The 16,919-nt window shown below is 28.6% G+C and overlaps 5 protein-coding genes across 7 annotated transcripts; all 5 read right to left on the reverse strand.

Annotated features, from left to right (window-relative positions):
* Positions 1-936: 936 nt before the first annotated feature.
* Positions 937-3,264, reverse strand: LOC113366391 (N-acetylgalactosaminyltransferase 7). The gene is made up of 2 exons (XM_026607991.1): positions 2,962-3,264; positions 937-2,870 (listed from the first exon to the last, which is right to left on the reverse strand). Exons 1-2 carry the CDS (start codon positions 3,137-3,139, stop codon positions 1,297-1,299), a joined length of 1,752 nt encoding a protein of 583 aa, XP_026463776.1. The 5' UTR covers positions 3,140-3,264; the 3' UTR covers positions 937-1,296.
* Positions 3,265-3,395: 131 nt separating this feature from the next.
* On the reverse strand, positions 3,396-6,022 carry LOC113366392 (guanine nucleotide-binding protein-like 3 homolog). Its single transcript, XM_026607992.1, has 9 exons — positions 5,909-6,022; positions 5,732-5,836; positions 5,489-5,655; positions 5,233-5,416; positions 5,035-5,112; positions 4,807-4,956; positions 3,983-4,624; positions 3,743-3,843; positions 3,396-3,663 (listed from the first exon to the last, which is right to left on the reverse strand). The coding sequence occupies exons 1-9, from the start codon at positions 5,919-5,921 to the stop codon at positions 3,430-3,432; spliced, it is 1,674 nt and encodes a 557-aa protein (XP_026463777.1). The 5' UTR covers positions 5,922-6,022; the 3' UTR covers positions 3,396-3,429.
* A 299-nt stretch (positions 6,023-6,321) lies between these two features.
* Positions 6,322-7,395, reverse strand: LOC113365754 (putative glutathione-specific gamma-glutamylcyclotransferase 2). Its single transcript, XM_026607288.1, has 2 exons — positions 6,868-7,395; positions 6,322-6,771 (listed from the first exon to the last, which is right to left on the reverse strand). The coding sequence occupies exons 1-2, from the start codon at positions 7,000-7,002 to the stop codon at positions 6,355-6,357; spliced, it is 552 nt and encodes a 183-aa protein (XP_026463073.1). The 5' UTR covers positions 7,003-7,395; the 3' UTR covers positions 6,322-6,354.
* A 257-nt stretch (positions 7,396-7,652) lies between these two features.
* On the reverse strand, positions 7,653-10,543 carry LOC113365752 (pre-mRNA-splicing factor SYF1-like). Its single transcript, XM_026607285.1, has one exon. It carries the CDS (start codon positions 10,409-10,411, stop codon positions 7,805-7,807), a length of 2,607 nt encoding a protein of 868 aa, XP_026463070.1. The 5' UTR covers positions 10,412-10,543; the 3' UTR covers positions 7,653-7,804.
* Positions 10,544-11,588: 1,045 nt separating this feature from the next.
* On the reverse strand, positions 11,589-16,021 carry LOC113365755. 3 transcript variants are annotated; one of them, XM_026607290.1, is made up of 4 exons: positions 15,897-16,021; positions 13,425-13,546; positions 13,256-13,350; positions 11,590-12,104 (listed from the first exon to the last, which is right to left on the reverse strand). In XM_026607290.1, exons 2-4 carry the CDS (start codon positions 13,523-13,525, stop codon positions 11,845-11,847), a joined length of 456 nt encoding a protein of 151 aa, XP_026463075.1. In that variant the 5' UTR covers positions 13,526-13,546; positions 15,897-16,021; the 3' UTR covers positions 11,590-11,844. The 3 variants fall into 3 exon arrangements, with proteins under 3 accessions (XP_026463074.1, XP_026463075.1, XP_026463076.1); XM_026607291.1 differs by having other exon boundaries at positions 13,425-13,464; positions 15,897-15,915; XM_026607289.1 differs by lacking the exon at positions 15,897-16,021 and having other exon boundaries at positions 11,589-12,104; positions 13,425-13,666.
* Positions 16,022-16,919: the final 898 nt, after the last annotated feature.

Raw genomic sequence — 16,919 nt, forward strand, 5'->3', positions numbered from 1 at the left:
ATATATTTTCTGAAAGATAATTATTACATATACATGTATAAAAAGTAAGTTTGTCTTGAAAAGCATCAAGAGATAATCATTCCATATGATTGCAAGTAATATTGAATGTAATTTTTGTTTACAGTACCATTTTATGATTCTTGTGGTAAATTGTTCCTTCTTTTTGAATCAGTTTTCACAAAAAGTCATCCAAATTGCTAATTAAATGTAATTTATGTGATGTTAAACTAATAATATATTACTTATTTTAATTGCAAAATTTTCAATGACGAATCAGATTAATTTTAAATTTGAATTTTTTTTTGTTGAGCTTTTAATATAAGCTCTATGTATGCAGTTTCACAATTATTGTTTAATGGCATTTCTAACCTCATATCATTTATAATTTTCCTTACTTATCAGTTTTGAATCATGATAAATTTTAGATAATTTTTCTGCAATCAAATAACTTAAACGCATCACTTTCAAATTATGACATATTTTATTATCGTTATAGCATACACGAAATGTAAAAGGCACATGTCATAAGTTTATTCATTTATATAATCAATCAATCAATGATATGCTATAACAATTAAAAAATTAAATCCGAATTATTTACAATAAAATAACATCATTTCAATTGCACTGATATACTAAATTTAAATTAAATCTATCACCATCCATTCACCATATCAAATCGTGATATGTTGTTAACAACATAAGTACTTTGTACAAAATAAATCTGTTAAAATTATTGATATGTCAATAAAGTCAGCAGTTTTTAAACCTATAGTTTAATAAATTAATTTAATTATAAATATCATTATCAATAAAATAGCGATCGTTTTTATAGGAATGCATCAATATACCAAATTACATATAAGAAAATAATTATGAAGCTCCTTTATGTTGCGACTAACATGTAAGAATTAAAAACTATATAAATCTGAGGGCATACTAATAATCGGGCTCTTAATCTCATCTCAAGGCAAAATATAATTTAGTACAAACAATTCCAAAAAAAAATCCCAATCTTGTGTAATAAAGATTTTTCTCTATAAAAGGAACTCATGTAAAAATCATGCCTAGATTTAATATAAATATAAATTTCGGCAACTGCATTTTTGCACATTTAAAATCATCTTCCATATAAATAATTACTAAAATCTTATTGAAATCCTAAATATTATTATGTTCTATTTATCCATTATATTAAAACTCTTTAAATGCAGATTCATACGTATCATTTCTAACTAATCTCTTTCAATACTGTTCTTTTAGCTGTATATTCTTACGTACATTAACATTTAAAACTCATTTCCATTTTGGATGTAGTGGTTTAAAGATCCATTGATGATACAAATTATTTACATCACATGGCATTAGAGATAATTGCATTGTTTGTGGGTGCATTGCCATGCACTTTTTATGTATTCGATGAGTTAAAGTATTGCTAGATTCATCATATTGCCAAGGTCCATCAACTGTACCCAAACGACAAAATGCTAATTTAATTCCCTGTGTATCAGCTTCAATACATCGTTCTCCTACCCCCAGTTGACCAGCAGCATTTAATCGAATTAATTGGTTGTTTCCAAAACCATGGCAATGCTGAGTTGCCATCAGTGAAGGAGGAGAATGACCTAAAGTATCTAAACAGTTACCATTTGCACGCGATCTTAATTCGCCCCAATGTACATTCCCAGGCAGCTCTGGAAATTTATCTAAAACATCATATGCTACATTATCCATATACCATTGGAAATCTTTGCATTGTAACTTATTTTTGAGTTCGACTTGTGCTGATATATCACCCATGTCTAAAAATCTTGCCAATGGTTCCCTAGTATAAAAGAACTCTTTATGTTTTTCATCAAACCAGGTTTCAATAACTCTTTTATAATTAATTGTAATAAGTGGTCCTTTTTTAGTTTTTGCTAGTTTACCAAAATTGTATGGCATAAAACCTCTATAAACATGACCCACCTTCGAGCAAGGTACCCATTCGATACTTCCACCACATTGCCAAATCTTGAAACTTAATTCAAAATTTTCTCCTCCCCAAACCAGTAAGCCTGGGTCATAAGCCCCAATTTGCAAAAAATATTCACGATTTATTGCAAATAGGCCACCTGCATGTGTAGGGCTTTTATAAGGCTCACTGTTATGTGCTCTGGTCTTAGTTTCACGATATGGAACCTCATTTTCCTTATACAACATTCCCCACTCAAAAATACCCCGGAAATGATGGCCATCACCATAAACAGGTCGATATTCAAATGTTTTATGATCAATGCCATCAATAACCGGGACTGTCATAATAGTGCTATCTCTGTGAATGGGTGCTAAAAGTGGTGGCAACCAATTAGTGTTCACCTCACAGTGCGCATCTAAAAATATTATAACCTCTCCTGTTGCTTCTTCAGCACCACGAGATCGAGTTCGAATTAAACCTTCACGCTGATGATTTCTAATTAATCGAACTAGTCCTTTCCACTGTTTAATATAATTTTCCAATCTGACACCTAGGTGCTCTTTATCAGAGAAGTCATCAACTAACAATATTTCATGAAGAAGATAATCAGGACTTCTATTAATAACTGAATGTACAGTTCGCAAAAGAACAGACCACCCTTCATTATGGAACACTATAATTACACTAGTTTTAGGCAACTCTGTTGGGTAGTTCCAATGTTTACATTCTTCAAGTCGTGTATCTTTAATAGTACGATCTAAAGAAATTTCATCTGAACATACCATATTCATCCCATACTGTGATTCTGATTCAGCTACATCATTTTGTTGATCCTCCCTCAGGTTATGGGGCTTACCACCTTCACCTGGTCCTTCTCTTATCAGTGCATTCTTCGGTTCGAAATTACCCAATCCTACATGAATAAGAAATCAGCAATCGAATGAAAACTCATATAACCTCAAAAAAAATATAATTTACATCAAGTGAAAAATTTGTTATCTCACCTTCGACCAGTTGAGGCCGATTTTTATTATTACTAGTACTTTTAAAAGCTGACGGCCATATAGATTTTCTTTCTTTCTGTATTGTCCATGTCAATAAAATGTAAAAAAGTGGTACAACTATCAACGACGCGAGGGCTATGCGAAAAAATCGCCCACGACGCCACGAAGCAAAACGCATTTTTCGATGTTAGTTAATAATTCCATTAAATGATTTTCATACAATACTACTATCCACATTCAAATCCATTAAAATTAATTATATTCGGTTATTTGCCGACGTGTCTCGAATCTTTGACTGTTTAACATCAGCTGTTTAGATGTGAAGATAGCAGTAATCCAAAGGCACACAACATTTTCTGCGCGAATTATTTTTCGCAATGGGGAAAGATAAATTTTTGCGCGATAAGGTATAATTAAAACATAAATGAGCTTTATTAGGTATATTTTTAAAACAAATTAATCACAATTTCAAATCTTTAGTGTAACATTGTCTAATACATCAGCTAATTGCATAGCATGTTTAGCACTTTTTAATTTTGCTTTCTTGATTTTTTTTGCTTCTATCTTCTTCATCTTATTTAATGTTTGATTTCCTACCAATGATAAAACTGGTTCTACTTTTGTTTTCTTAGTCTCTATGTTCTTTTTAGGTAATTTCTTCTTCTTCTTTTGTTGTACATCTACATTAATATTGCTAGAAATCTGGGGAACAACAAATTTCACATTCAAAATAAACCAAAAAATTTAGAAAAAGTTATAAAACTATTATCATGTGACTCACCAAGTCATCAGCTACATCATCTTCGTCCATCTTTTCTAAAATGTCAACTGGTCCTGTACTCTCAATCAATATACCTTCTTGATCATCACAATTTATTTGACCTGAAATATTTTAGTTTTAATTAAAAAATTAATGTAGTTTCTTATATCGAAATGCTAGGGATCTTAATTTTGAATAATAACACACAAAACTTCTTAAAGTATTGAATTCTGGTAACCAAATGTATTAAATGAATATTACCTATTGTTTCACATTCCATACTCTGGAAACTGTCAACATCAAATTCTTTTACATCATCTTGTTTCACAATGCTTGCACTTATATGGACACCTTCAGAAGATGGAGGCTCAGTATAATATCTAACTTTACCATTATTCCAATCTTCTAGCAAACCTCTTGCAGCTGCTGCTTGATCTGGTACTCCACCTTTTAATATTTTACCCATTCTAGCCGCTTTGAGAGCATAGAATTCCTTTGGTGTAGAAAACTCAACAATGTCATATAAATTACAAAGCATCTTTTTGTCTGCTCTTTGTAAAATTGCATTTGCAGGTGTAAATGGATCTTTAAGAGAACCAATACTCAAAGCATTTTTCAATGCAATGGAACTATCATTTGATTTGTTAGAATCAGCAAAAACTATTCCAGGGGAATCGAGAAGCTTTATTTTTGTATCAAGTTGAACTTCTTGCATTGCTTTTGTAACTCCAGGTGTAGCGCCCACATTACAAGCTCTGCTTCGAATTAAACTGTTGATCAGAGAACTTTTGCCAACATTTGGAAGACCAACAACACCTACTCGTATTGCCGTCTTTATTCCATTATTTCTGCAATAGTTGGCTAATAAGGACATCAAAAGTTCAGCTCCAACACATGTTGAACCTAAGTATAAAGAACATTAAATTTATATTAGAAAATAGTAAAATAATTATATAAAAATGACAACAAGTGTTTGAGATTATTATTACTCATACAATGTAATTTTGTCACACTAAATTAAATATTGATAACATAAGACTTTAACACTAAACTTAAAGATTAAAGATAGTATTTGATAACTAAACCTTGTAATGCTTTTTCATTTTTGCATTGTGCCATTTTCCTTCTTCCCAGTTGATTTGATTGGGATTGAGTCGAGGCTTTAAAAGGAACAGCAGGTACACTTTGTTTTAGATATTTTAACCATTTTTCTAGATTTGTTCTTGGTATTAAATCTATAATTAAAAATGGAAACAATATATACATACATAAAAAAGCTATAAATAAAAAGAATGTCATTTTCATTTAAATACCTGCTTTATTAAGAACTAAAACAAGTTTCTTGTTTTTAGCAGCTTTAATAGCATTTTCAACCTGTGTGCATCGTGTTCCTGTGTAGAAAGTGGATAAAATGACAATGATGCAATTATATACAATAAAAGTTTAAATTGCTATCAGATATAAAACTAATAATCTACTGAAGTTATTAAATATTATTGAATATTTTTTACCCAATGGATCTCTGGCATCTACAACTTCTAATATAACATCAGCTGCATCCAGAACTTTTTTAAATTCCTTATAATATGCCTTTAAAGAATTTTCTTGTTTCTTATCTGTTCCATATTTCTGATTATCAACACCTGATACTTCTAAAGCAGTATGTATCTGTCCTCTAACTTCTGCATTGTTTACCTGATACAATTTAGTTGATATATGTTAAATATATAAAGGACATATTTTATATTGCATTTAATTATGTGAAACCATTTGTTCTAGTGTTGTCTTTTTTTGCTGTGCTCGTTCTAGTTTGAGTTGCTCTCGTCTCTTCTGTTGTTCCTCTTCTTTTCTTTTTTTCATTTCTTCTGCTTCTCGAAGAATGTCTTCTTTGAAAGGACATATATTTGGAACTTGAATAAGCTTAGATTTCTTAGCTAAAAACAAAATTAATTGGTTTATTAAATTTTATTTTAGATCAATAAGTGCTTCAAAAATTATTTATATAATTACATGGCGGTTTCTTTTTATTAAGTTTTCTTTGTTTTTTATTGTGATCACGTACTTTCTTCTCAATTTTGTATCTTAAGCGTGCTGGTTGACGCTTTGACATTTTCTCTGAAAAGAGGTTAGGAAAATATTTATTATTGCCCGATAGTTATTCAACACTTGATATTTTCAAAAACTTACTTATTTTCACCATTTTGAAATATTAAATATTTTATAAGTAAAATACAAGCAATAAAGTAAATTAATACTTTCTATTAATTTCGAAGAAAAATTGCACGTGGTGTAAAAGATTAGAAAATCAAATGACAATGAGTGCCAATCAAAACACGAAGTTTTTACCAACTTAATACCTATTATTACCAACCTTCAAATCTACACGATTATAAATTTGAAAAACGGCGCTATATAAAAATGCAATACACCTTGCATTTATAACAATATTACAATTGTTATATATTGTATTGCATCGTATTATGTTCAAGTGTAAATAAATGAAAATATATATATTTATAAAATATTATAAAGTATAATATAATAATATAAAGTGTAATATGAAAAAAATAAAAGAAACAATTTTTGTATTATCCTATATTTTTTAAATTTTGGAATATAATAAATATATTACATTATGCACCATACTCTAATCTTCTGACAGCCTTTTCTAGAGCACATAAATGTTCATCATATGCCTCAGGTCCAATGTCTCTCATTGCATTTGCTAAATTATAAATATATTCTTTATTGCTTCCACTGGGTCCATAAGCTGTAAATATCTGTTGTGCAATGTCTTCAATGCTCGCTTCACCAGCAAAAGACTCATTTTCAGGTGTTGCTACATAAATATATAGTTCAAATGGTTTACTGTTATCTTGACTATTTTCCTTTGGATAAAATTTAACAGTGGAGCGAATATAACCATTTTTTTCCCGATGATCCAAATGCTTAGTTACTTTTTCTACATCACAGTCTTTTATTTTATATGCGACACCCCACACTTTATCATTACTGTTTTTTGATAATAGTAGAGTGACTACTCTGCCGGGCTGTAAGGAATACATGATTTAATATCGCAGGTTAGATTGAATTGATGTAACTTGGTACTTATTTAAATTTATAGAAAATATGAATGTATAACATACTTTTTGTGGTATTCCCCTGTGGTCTATACTGTGTTGGTAAAATCTTCTATTATAACCTTTGATGTAACCTGTCAATTTTTTCTCATATGGAAAATCTACCTTCCAGACTAAAGAACCGTATCCGAACACCCACATCTTGTAATATATTTATGAATCGATTAATAACAAATCCAGAGCATTTCAAAACCGTTTAAATTTTTCCCACGACTTGATCGCATTGCAGTACCACGTCATTCTTCACAGTAAGCAATTATCCCTTCTTATCCACTGCCTAAAACATTTCATAGTATATGTAATTCTTAAATAAATTCTTAATTTTATTTCGGTTTCTTTTTTCAGCTGAACATCGTAGACTGGTTTTGTTACGATGCAATTTTAAAAATATTGCATCAACTTTGGTTTGGTTAACGGCCTTTTAAAATTGCATTACAAAAATGAACTATACATGATGTAGAACATCAAAACATTTTTTGCAATGATTGAGATAACTTTATACATTTAATTTTTCAAATAATATATTGAGGTATATAATAAAATTTATTTCTGTTTAACATCAACCATTTTGATGTTTTGAATGACGTTTCACTTTCCTATATTATAGATTATAGGTTACAATAATCCCAATTTATTTGTTTGTTAATAATATAATTTTAAAAATATTTTTAATTATAAAGCTTTAGCAAACAAAAATAAATTATTTTTTATGGTTTATGGTATTATGGTTTTAATTCTTGTAGAAGTTTACAAATAATTTGGTTGAAAAAGGAAATAATTTTCTGGTTTGTTCCACCTACTACTAAATTTGGTAGTAAATTATTAAACATTTACTAGATAGATTTTTACTGTTGATGTGAAACTCAATTTATTTACAAATAATGAATGATTTATCTGGCTTTAATTTACATTTTACAATAATCATGAAAATTAAGTTACAATATTAATCATCCTGTTTTGTTAATAGACTACCAAACACTTTATCTGGTACTATTTGCTTTTGAACTGGAGCATCCTTATATTCAGCAGTTTCTTCATATCCTTCTTTCTGTTCCGTGTCTGAATTCTCTTCCTTGTCTTCATCATCTTCATCCATATCTAATTCAATTTCATCAGGATTAATAACTTTAGATATTTTGTCATCCCTATTTGGCTGTCCTTGTGTTTCTCCCCGAACAAACATAATATTTGAAGGCTTAGCAAAACCAGCATTTCCTGATTGTATTTCAGCTGCAGCTTTTGCTTCTAACATTCTCATATTATCTCTTGCACCAGGAGCCAAATCAGCAACTGTACCAGCAGATAAGTTTGCTGAACTTAACATTTGAGCAGACATCATATTAACTTGAGTATTATAAGTAGCTTGTATACTCCGTTTAATCCTCAACATTTCTCTCATAGTATCTTCATTGCCATGTCTTATTTCAAATTCTTTCCAAGTTTGCCAAAAATCAGCAGTGATTCTAGGATCACACATTTGACTACAGTGAGAATATATTGCTCGAGCCCTGTCAATTTCACCTAATTTGGTTTCCATTTCAGCAAAGCGTTGGCACATTTCTCTTGCTTTATCTTCTGGTAATAGTTCAATTGCTTTTTCATATATTTGTCTCGTTTTGGGAACACCATAAATTTCTGCAGCCTTTTTAATGTATATATTAAACATTTGGAACATTTCTTCAGGTAGTACAGCAACTGTAGCTCGTTCATAAACAGCCATGGCATGTCGAGCTAATCCATGTTCCTCTTCTAATTTAGCATATAATAAGAATAATGATTTAGCAAATTGAGGAGGACATTTTTCTAGACATTGTTCAAATAAGTCTCTTGCTCTTTCCAACTTTGTACCACCATAACGATTTAAAAATTTTGATAAATAAGTATTCCAAATATCATAAACATTTGGCCATTTGAATTGTGCAATACCCTTTTCATAAGCTCTAAACGCTTCTTCAAAATAATTTTGTTCCTCCAAAAATAGTCCATAATTCATAATAATTTGTGGAGTGCATATTTTTAAATCTATAATTCTATCATATACAGCTTTACAAGATTTAAATGTTCCAAAGCTTTCTTCTAGATCTGCATACATTGACCATATTTTTAAAGATTTGTATAAACGCATTTGAACTGGTTCGGTATCATCATGATATGCTACTTTCCTTGATGGCATTGCTGTAGCTCTGTGCATTAGTTTTAAAGCATCTTCATAATTCTCATGACGAATTTCCATTTCTGCCCACTCGCACCAAACTGATGCTAGTTCATCTACTTTAACATATGGAACTAAAATAGCCTTTTCAAACACTAGTCTTGAATCATCAATCTGTCCATTTTTTTCATAAAATTTAGCAAATTCTACCCATAATGTAAACAATTTACCAACAGCTAATTTTGGTTGAACAGTTTGAACTGCTTCTGTATATGTGTTTATAATTTCATGAGGCTTGCCTTCATACAGTTTTACCCTTTTATGCCATTCAGGTACGTTATGAGGATTTTGGCGTAAAAGTACAGAATTCAGTAGCAGTAACCTTCGTTCCATTAAATGTTCAAATCGGGCAAGTCTCAATTCAAGATCAATATCATCATCTTCAGTGGGGTTTTGATTTTTAGAAGCTTCTTCCATACACTTACTTAAACTAAGTTCTTCAAACTGAGCATATGCATCAAAAACTTGTGTAAAATCTCTAACAGTAGTAACTGTTTGAATTGCTTCTTCATAAATATCTCGAGCGCGTTCAAATAACCCACTACGCACATAATAATCTGCTAAGGAATTCCATAAATGTCCTAACTGATCAGTATACCTTCTAAGACCACCTCGTATGATAGCATCAACATTTAGTGAATGTACTTTATGTGGATTTTTAGATATTAATTCACAAAGTTCATTCCACAGTTGATGATTAGATTTTCCATGTTTTGAAACAAAGGTATCACTATCAACAATTTTAGCTAACTGAATGGCTGCTTCATCTAACCAATCTATAGAAACCAAGTATTCTATGTACTCTTCGGCTTCTTCGGGGCATAATTTAAGGTATCTTCTAAAAACTCTTATAGCAGTTTCATGAATATCATGTTTCTTTATAAATGTAATGTATAAGGGCCAAATTCTATGATGTTGAGTAATTGGCAATGCTCTCAGAGCCCGATCAAACACTTGTCGAGTTCTTGTTATTAAACACTGATCTGTCATGAAAGAACAATAGTTCATCCATATCCTCGGCATTTTGTGCATGAAAACCAAGGCACGTTCAAATACATTATTGACTTCTTCAAACTGAGGATCTGTTATACATAGACCTTTCAATTGTTTTCGGCGAAGTTTTAAGTATTGATGCCAAATTTTATATGAACCTGGCAGTTCTTTCAAAGCCCTTTCATAAATTATGTTGATTATGTGCTTAGGTGCTTTCTTTTTGTGCTCAATATACCGTAACCAATGTTTTACAGAAAAAGCATTGCGTAAAATTTCTTCTTCGTACGCAATGTCATCTTCTTGGAATGATATATTAATATCACCCATTTTACTGGATACAGTCATTAAAATTCTAGTTGTTCTCAATGTAATAAAAACATTTAAATCTAAAGAAAATAAACTAAAACATTAAAGAACATGAAAAATTAAGTAAAAATCTGTGTTGGATTATAACCTAGTTTTGATGTTTGGCTTCTGTTTGACATATTGTGAGTAGAAATGGTTGCCAACATTGTTATTCTATCGAAAAAATTATCAGTAACGCCAACATTAAATATTGTCTCATGAAAACGCATTAAATTCAAATTTCAACTTTCAACAAATTCTACATTTTTAAAAATTGTTAGAGCGTTAGTGCTAAATATTCAAACTTATAAATAAATATAATACTTTGATTTCTTTTATTTTGCGATATAAATCAGTCTAACGATTAGACATTATTCTTTTTTTCATTTATTTATTAACATTTTCATATCTCAATCAGGCATGGGTGCATGGTAAATTTTAAAAGCTTTAAAGATTGTTTACAGTCCAATTAACCCAACAGCTTATGAGACAAGTTCTGATTGCTGTTAAAAAAACAATAAAAAATTAAAAAAAACTTATCTGCGTTATCAAAAAATATCATCCTTATAATTATACATATACATAGCTTATAGCATAATTACCTTAACCGCTTTATAAAAACAAGGTTCAATTAATTGTTATCGTTCAAGATATTAATACATAAAGAAGATAATAAATGTCTTATTTTTTCAAATATTATACTTCAAGTGTGTCATGATCAACATGTTGTAAAGGATCCAAATTATGTCAAAGCTTTTATGATCATAAAATGAGGTCGTTAGGTTTTAATAGAGTCAATATGAATAAACTCATTAAAACAAATTAAAAAATATGAGACAATCTTTGTATGGTTTGGTTCAGCTAATTTGTTTAGGATTACTGATGGCTAAATTGGTAATAAAAATTATAAATAACAAATAACATTTAAGGATCTGGTCACTGTACCAGAGGTCAAGAAAACAATAAAAAGAACACTTGAGGATATAATAACTTAAATATTTAAATAATAATTTTAATTACTGAATAATGTAAATATTGTACATATATTATAGTTCTATGTATAATTTATTAACATAAAACTATATACTTATGTTAGTTATACATGGAAAATATTTATAAATGCATGAAAGAATAACTATTCTTAATTTTTATTAATTATTTAAATAAGAAGAACATATTGCATTTTATATAATATATTTCATTTTGTTTTAAGTACAAAAGGTTAAAAAATTACAGTAGTTAATTCATAAAATAATACATTAGATGTTTGTTGATCTATCAAATAGAAGATGTAATTTTATCAATTTTAAATTATCATTATAATAATAAATCTATTATCAAAATATGTTAATTTGAGTGAAATTTATGAATAAATTTCACCTACTTCTATGATTAATACCATCTAAGCGTACAATTTCAGTCATTTAAGGATTTTAAACGTAGACAATGGCGTAGATTTCGTAGGTATATTGGACTTGCTTAATTTTGTCAGCTACAACAGCCAAATGGATTTCAGATTGGCCGATTCCTCCGGAGACGATGAAAGCCTGTCCAACCTCAGAATCTTGTAGGACTTCGACAGAGGCGTAGGTGACGGAATAGGGTACTTTTCCGGGGAAGTTGAATTTCAGGGCAACATCTTGGCGGGTTGGGGCGTTGTATACATCAGTTGCGCCGACCATCAATTTGTCGCCTGGGAAAGACATAATAATTAATATATTGATAGAAATTTTTTTTTCATTTCTTATAATACAGAATTCTATATTACTGTAACCCAGTAAACAAAATTATTTACTGTAAAGGTATTAATCGAGACTATTCATCTCGGATCAACAAGAAAGGATCCTGGTATTGGACCTCATATGTTCATGATTGCCCCGGATTTTTGAAAAATATGGGTATCTTTACAAATACTTTTTAATAAAATTATAATAAACCAGCAAATATCTTATAAAATGATATTTATCGTATGTTCAAATGAAACAAAACAAAAAAGCAAAGCAAATAGAAAATTGCTGAGTGCACAAACCAAAAGTTTGATTAAATTGCTTCACTTTAATGAGCAGAAACTACCTTTTTCGTATTTAAAAAATTAAAAAAAAATCTGATTGTCTGCCTAAATTTTTTTATTAGACAAACGATAAGTTAGAAGTTGAAAAAAGCACACCAACACTATTTTACTAAAGGTAATTATGAAAAAAAAGTACCAAAATTCATACGATGATTGATTGCTAGCAGTCTATAAATATTATAAATATAGGTATCTTGAATTCCCAGGTGAACTTACTTGACTGCACTATTATAATAGTTCAGTCAAGTAAGTTCACCTGGGAATTTGAGATACCTAAAACCTACAAATGATAGGTACACCCTACCATGTGTAGGTTTTGAGACAACTTTTTAGTGTTAATATACAAGTATTTACAGACTTACAGCTGGGTATCTCGAATTCCGAGATTTTTACCTAATTTAAGTTTAAATGACTGGACTATAAGAAGACATTATGGAGAAAAGTATAAAAAGTTGTAAATTCAGAAATTCTTAGAAAAAAAATTATTCATAGCAAAAACTTTATTATATCCTTAAATGGCACTTATTATGTATAATTTTTATTAAAAATATGATTTATATTTATATTTAACTATGGTCCTAAATCATATTAGTCATATTAGATAGCATATTTATAAGTCCAGGATTTGCAAAGAAAAATGTGAAACAAACATGGTCTGAATGTTAATTTTGTAAAGTTACGAACCTCAAATTGTTTCATTAAATATTAGCAAAATATGTTAAAATTGTTTCAATTTCCTACATGAAAAAGTGTAATTTATTAAAATTGCTTACCTTGTACTCTCTCCCCAAATTCATAAGTAGCTTTACCATCATCAATGTGGGTCTTGTCAGCGGGCTTGGCTTGCGGGTACTTCTTCAGAATTTCGCTATATAAATTGAATATTTATATTATAATAAAGTACAATAAAAAAGGTCAAATAAATTTAAAAAATATAATTACCTTTCACTGCTGAAAACCTCAACTTCTACGGATTTGTCCACTGGTAGACATGTGGAAAGAGTTGCAAAACACAACACAAACATTAAACCGTAGAATTTCATGATGATTGTTTAGTTAATATTCTAAAAGAATACTAAACGGTAAAAGCACTTTTAATTATGATAGCTTATATGGCTGTCATGCGGCAGTTCAAAATGAATATGCTCAATCAAGTAATTTCATATTCTTATATACCAAATTATAATCTCTTTACAACGAGATATTATGTACTTGTTTTTTGATCAGGGTGCGATATGATTTTAATTAACAGTAATTAATATATCGTTAAAGATAAATTTTGTATCAATAATATTTGTCTATTGAACAGTTCATTGAAAATATTGTTTACTACACTGTTTATTAAATTATCTAGATGTGATCTGGCGGTTTCGATTTTATCGCCAGTCGCACGGATACAAGATTAAACTCATATGTGCAAAACAAGGCACTTTTGCGAGAGTAAAGTCACATATATGCAAAACATGCTCGCTAATAAGGTAAACATAAAATCGTACTGTAGGTGTCTGCATAAACTGGATTCAATGGAATTATAACAAATAACTTAAATATTTATTTACTAAATCTAGACTTTTGATTGTGTATACCACGCTATGTACATAAATGCTTAGCAAAATTATGTTAACCATTGAAATCTCGGTAATACTAGTGTAATAAATTCTAAATTAAACATTTTGAAATTTTTTCAGAGCAAATTTGAAAATTTTGAGAGCATTTCTAACAATTTCTCTAGGATTACATCGCATTTCATTTATAATAAATCATATAATGATGCAAACTACCATAAGACTAGAGTCGACTCTAGTTGTCTTGTCGAGTATTTTATTAATACTCGCCTTTTCTCTACAAATCTATAATTATGAAATAAGTAAATATTCTGTAGGCCTATATAAACATGGAGCTTTAGAAAACTTCAAAGAAATGTGTATTTTGGAACAGTTTTATTTACAAACGGTATGATCTTCTTAGTTTGCATCAGCATCATTTTATATGATGATTTTATATTATGATTTATAAAATAATAGCATAATTCGAGTATTTCTAGTTCAAATTTGCTCGAAAAAAATTTTTTCAACGTTTAATTTAAAATCAATAGTTGTAATTCTTTCTTAATATTTATCAATGTAATTTACTATATTGTATAGAAAAAAATATTTATAGTAAATAATAAGGATAACTACTTTTTTCATAATTTCAATTCAAATTATCAAACAAACAAATACTATAAAAAATCAATATATTTTCTAATGTTTAATGCTGATTGTATTTAGGATTCACAGAATTATATGACATTATAACAATATAATTTATATTATAATTTAACATAAAATTCACCTTGCATATAATTTACATATATACCTTACATAAGTTACATATTACATGTAAATATTATTTTTTACGAATCTTAAATAATTAACAATAATATACTTAGAAATTCAGCAAATAAGAAAATTTCCTGAATTTTAAGAAATTTGTATTATTCGATATTTTATTATTGCTCTAAGTTATATATGTGAATTTTATGTTCTAGGACTCCTAAATAGTTAAAAATAAATATTATTTAAAAAAATATAGTTTACATACTTTAATCTAAGTTATTAGTCAATTGAATAAGTCACATATTACAAGTTTAAATGTAAATTATATGTTTTGTGAATCTTAAATAATTAACAAAAATATTAGAAATCATATTGAATATTGAAGAGTATTAGGTAATTCGATATTTTATTGTTGTAAAAGTTGTACATGTATAAATTATATATGATCTGTGAATCCTATAGGATATATTTATAAATATAATTTAGAATAAATTTTAGAATTTAGATTAAATTAAGATTCACAGAACATATAATTTACATCTATAACTTTATAAGTTTCGTCTAAATAATTATTAAAAATATTGAAAATTATTCAGATTTTTTAGGAGTATTTTATAATTGCACATTTTAAATTAAAATTGAAACAAAAGTACACGTTTGCAGTCAACCTCATTATTTTTTTATTAACTATTACTTGTAAATGCAATAGTTATTATTATTTATTATATGCAATAGTAAATTACATACATAATATTATTCATTCATAGTGCTTTATTAAAATCGCAAAGACCAGATAAAAATACATAAACCTATCGTCATAATTTTCACAGGACAATTGGTTTTAAGTGCACAATAAAACTTATATATTCAATTACCCATTCTTATTCTTATTTTAAATTCATTCAATTGATGAAATAATATCTTGATAGTTCGGCTACATACTTAGATAGAAATTAATAGGGCTTGTTGAAGCAATTATAAAATTCTAATCTATTCAGTCGTTCCAATACAATTTGTGAGGAATATATTTTCACAAATAAATAAAATCATCATTAAATTGATTATAAAATATAATTATTTTCCACGTCAAACTTACTTTTTATGACACACAATTATCGTTCGATCACAACGACTGGGTGTCGTTGATTTTTATCATTCACTCCAAATCGTGTTACCATGAGACGCCTATTATAGATAAACCAATATGTAAAAATTTTCCTGTATTTTCATAATCGTTCACATATTTGCTAAAAAAATATTTAAATATTAAAACAGGTTAAATATATTACCTAAGTACCTTGAAAAAATAATTATACACTGATTCATGTAAGTAAAAAAATTATAGGTGATAGTAGAAGGTCTTTCAAATTATTTTATTTTTTAAATATTGGGTTTTAACATAGTCAACAATCATTTATGATCATTTATCATTTATTATTATTATTATTATTATTATTATGACCTCCCCAAAGGATGTTATATTTCTTAATGACCTTTTATAACCTTCGACCTTGACCTTAATCTTATATTGCAAGAACCCTAGTAGAGGCTGGTGGGGAGATGGCTTTAGCACTGAGGTTATGCAACCTTTTGGCGACATTACAATATGCCTATTGTAAGGTCTTTCAAATTATTTTATTTTTAAATATTGAGTTTTAACATAGTCAACAATCATTTATGATCATTTATTATTTAACTTTTAACAAAAAATCTAAGGGCTCGAGCCTAGATCCGGTGGACCTCCCCAGAGGATGTTATATTTCTTAATGACCTTCTATAACTTTCGACCTTGACCTTATATTGCACTGAGGGTTATGCAACCTTTTGTCGACATTACAATATGCCTATTGTCGTTACAAAATATATGATTTTATTTTTCTGAACTCATAATTTAATTTTTAGCGAGTGTTTATATAATTGCATAAACACGTGAGATTAAATAAAAACTTTCGTTTTTTGTTAATCCCGAAGAATAGATATCTTAAAACTCCAAAACGTAGAAATAATTATAATTTTTTTTTTGAAAAAAAAGAGGCGTTTTATAAAAATCAAAAACAAGCTATATATTTTTATGATGAATATGTGTATATATAAAATACATTCTTTATGATTTCATTTT

Source organism: Ctenocephalides felis, unplaced genomic scaffold (genome assembly GCF_003426905.1).
Source record: "Ctenocephalides felis isolate EL2017-DRISC unplaced genomic scaffold, ASM342690v1 CF-g0.4_SCAFFOLD_01170, whole genome shotgun sequence".
In the NCBI taxonomy this organism is placed as follows: Eukaryota; Metazoa; Arthropoda; class Insecta; order Siphonaptera; family Pulicidae; genus Ctenocephalides; species Ctenocephalides felis.

Excerpts from the sequence above, each read along its gene's own strand:
- LOC113366391 (XM_026607991.1), bottom strand. The coding sequence starts at position 3,139 with ATGCGTTTTGCTTCGTGGCGTCGTGGGCGATTTTTTCGCATAGCCCTC. Across the intron at positions 2,871-2,961 it reads TCGGCCTCAACTGGTCGAAG|GATTGGGTAATTTCGAACCG; the intron begins GTGAGATAACAA and ends TTATTCATGTAG.
- LOC113366392 (XM_026607992.1), bottom strand. Across the intron at positions 5,417-5,488 it reads AGACAACACTAGAACAAATG|GTAAACAATGCAGAAGTTAG; the intron begins GTTTCACATAAT and ends AAATTGTATCAG. Across the intron at positions 4,625-4,806 it reads AAATGAAAAAGCATTACAAG|GTTCAACATGTGTTGGAGCT; the intron begins GTTTAGTTATCA and ends CTTTATACTTAG.
- LOC113365754 (XM_026607288.1), bottom strand. The coding sequence starts at position 7,002 with ATGTGGGTGTTCGGATACGGTTCTTTAGTCTGGAAGGTAGATTTTCCA. Across the intron at positions 6,772-6,867 it reads ACAGGGGAATACCACAAAAA|CCCGGCAGAGTAGTCACTCT; the intron begins GTATGTTATACA and ends TATTCCTTACAG.
- LOC113365752 (XM_026607285.1), bottom strand. The coding sequence starts at position 10,411 with ATGACTGTATCCAGTAAAATGGGTGATATTAATATATCATTCCAAGAA.
- LOC113365755 (XM_026607289.1), bottom strand. The coding sequence starts at position 13,525 with ATGAAATTCTACGGTTTAATGTTTGTGTTGTGTTTTGCAACTCTTTCC. Across the intron at positions 13,351-13,424 it reads GAGGTTTTCAGCAGTGAAAG|CGAAATTCTGAAGAAGTACC; the intron begins GTAATTATATTT and ends CAATTTATATAG. Across the intron at positions 12,105-13,255 it reads ATTTGGGGAGAGAGTACAAG|GCGACAAATTGATGGTCGGC; the intron begins GTAAGCAATTTT and ends TGTCTTTCCCAG.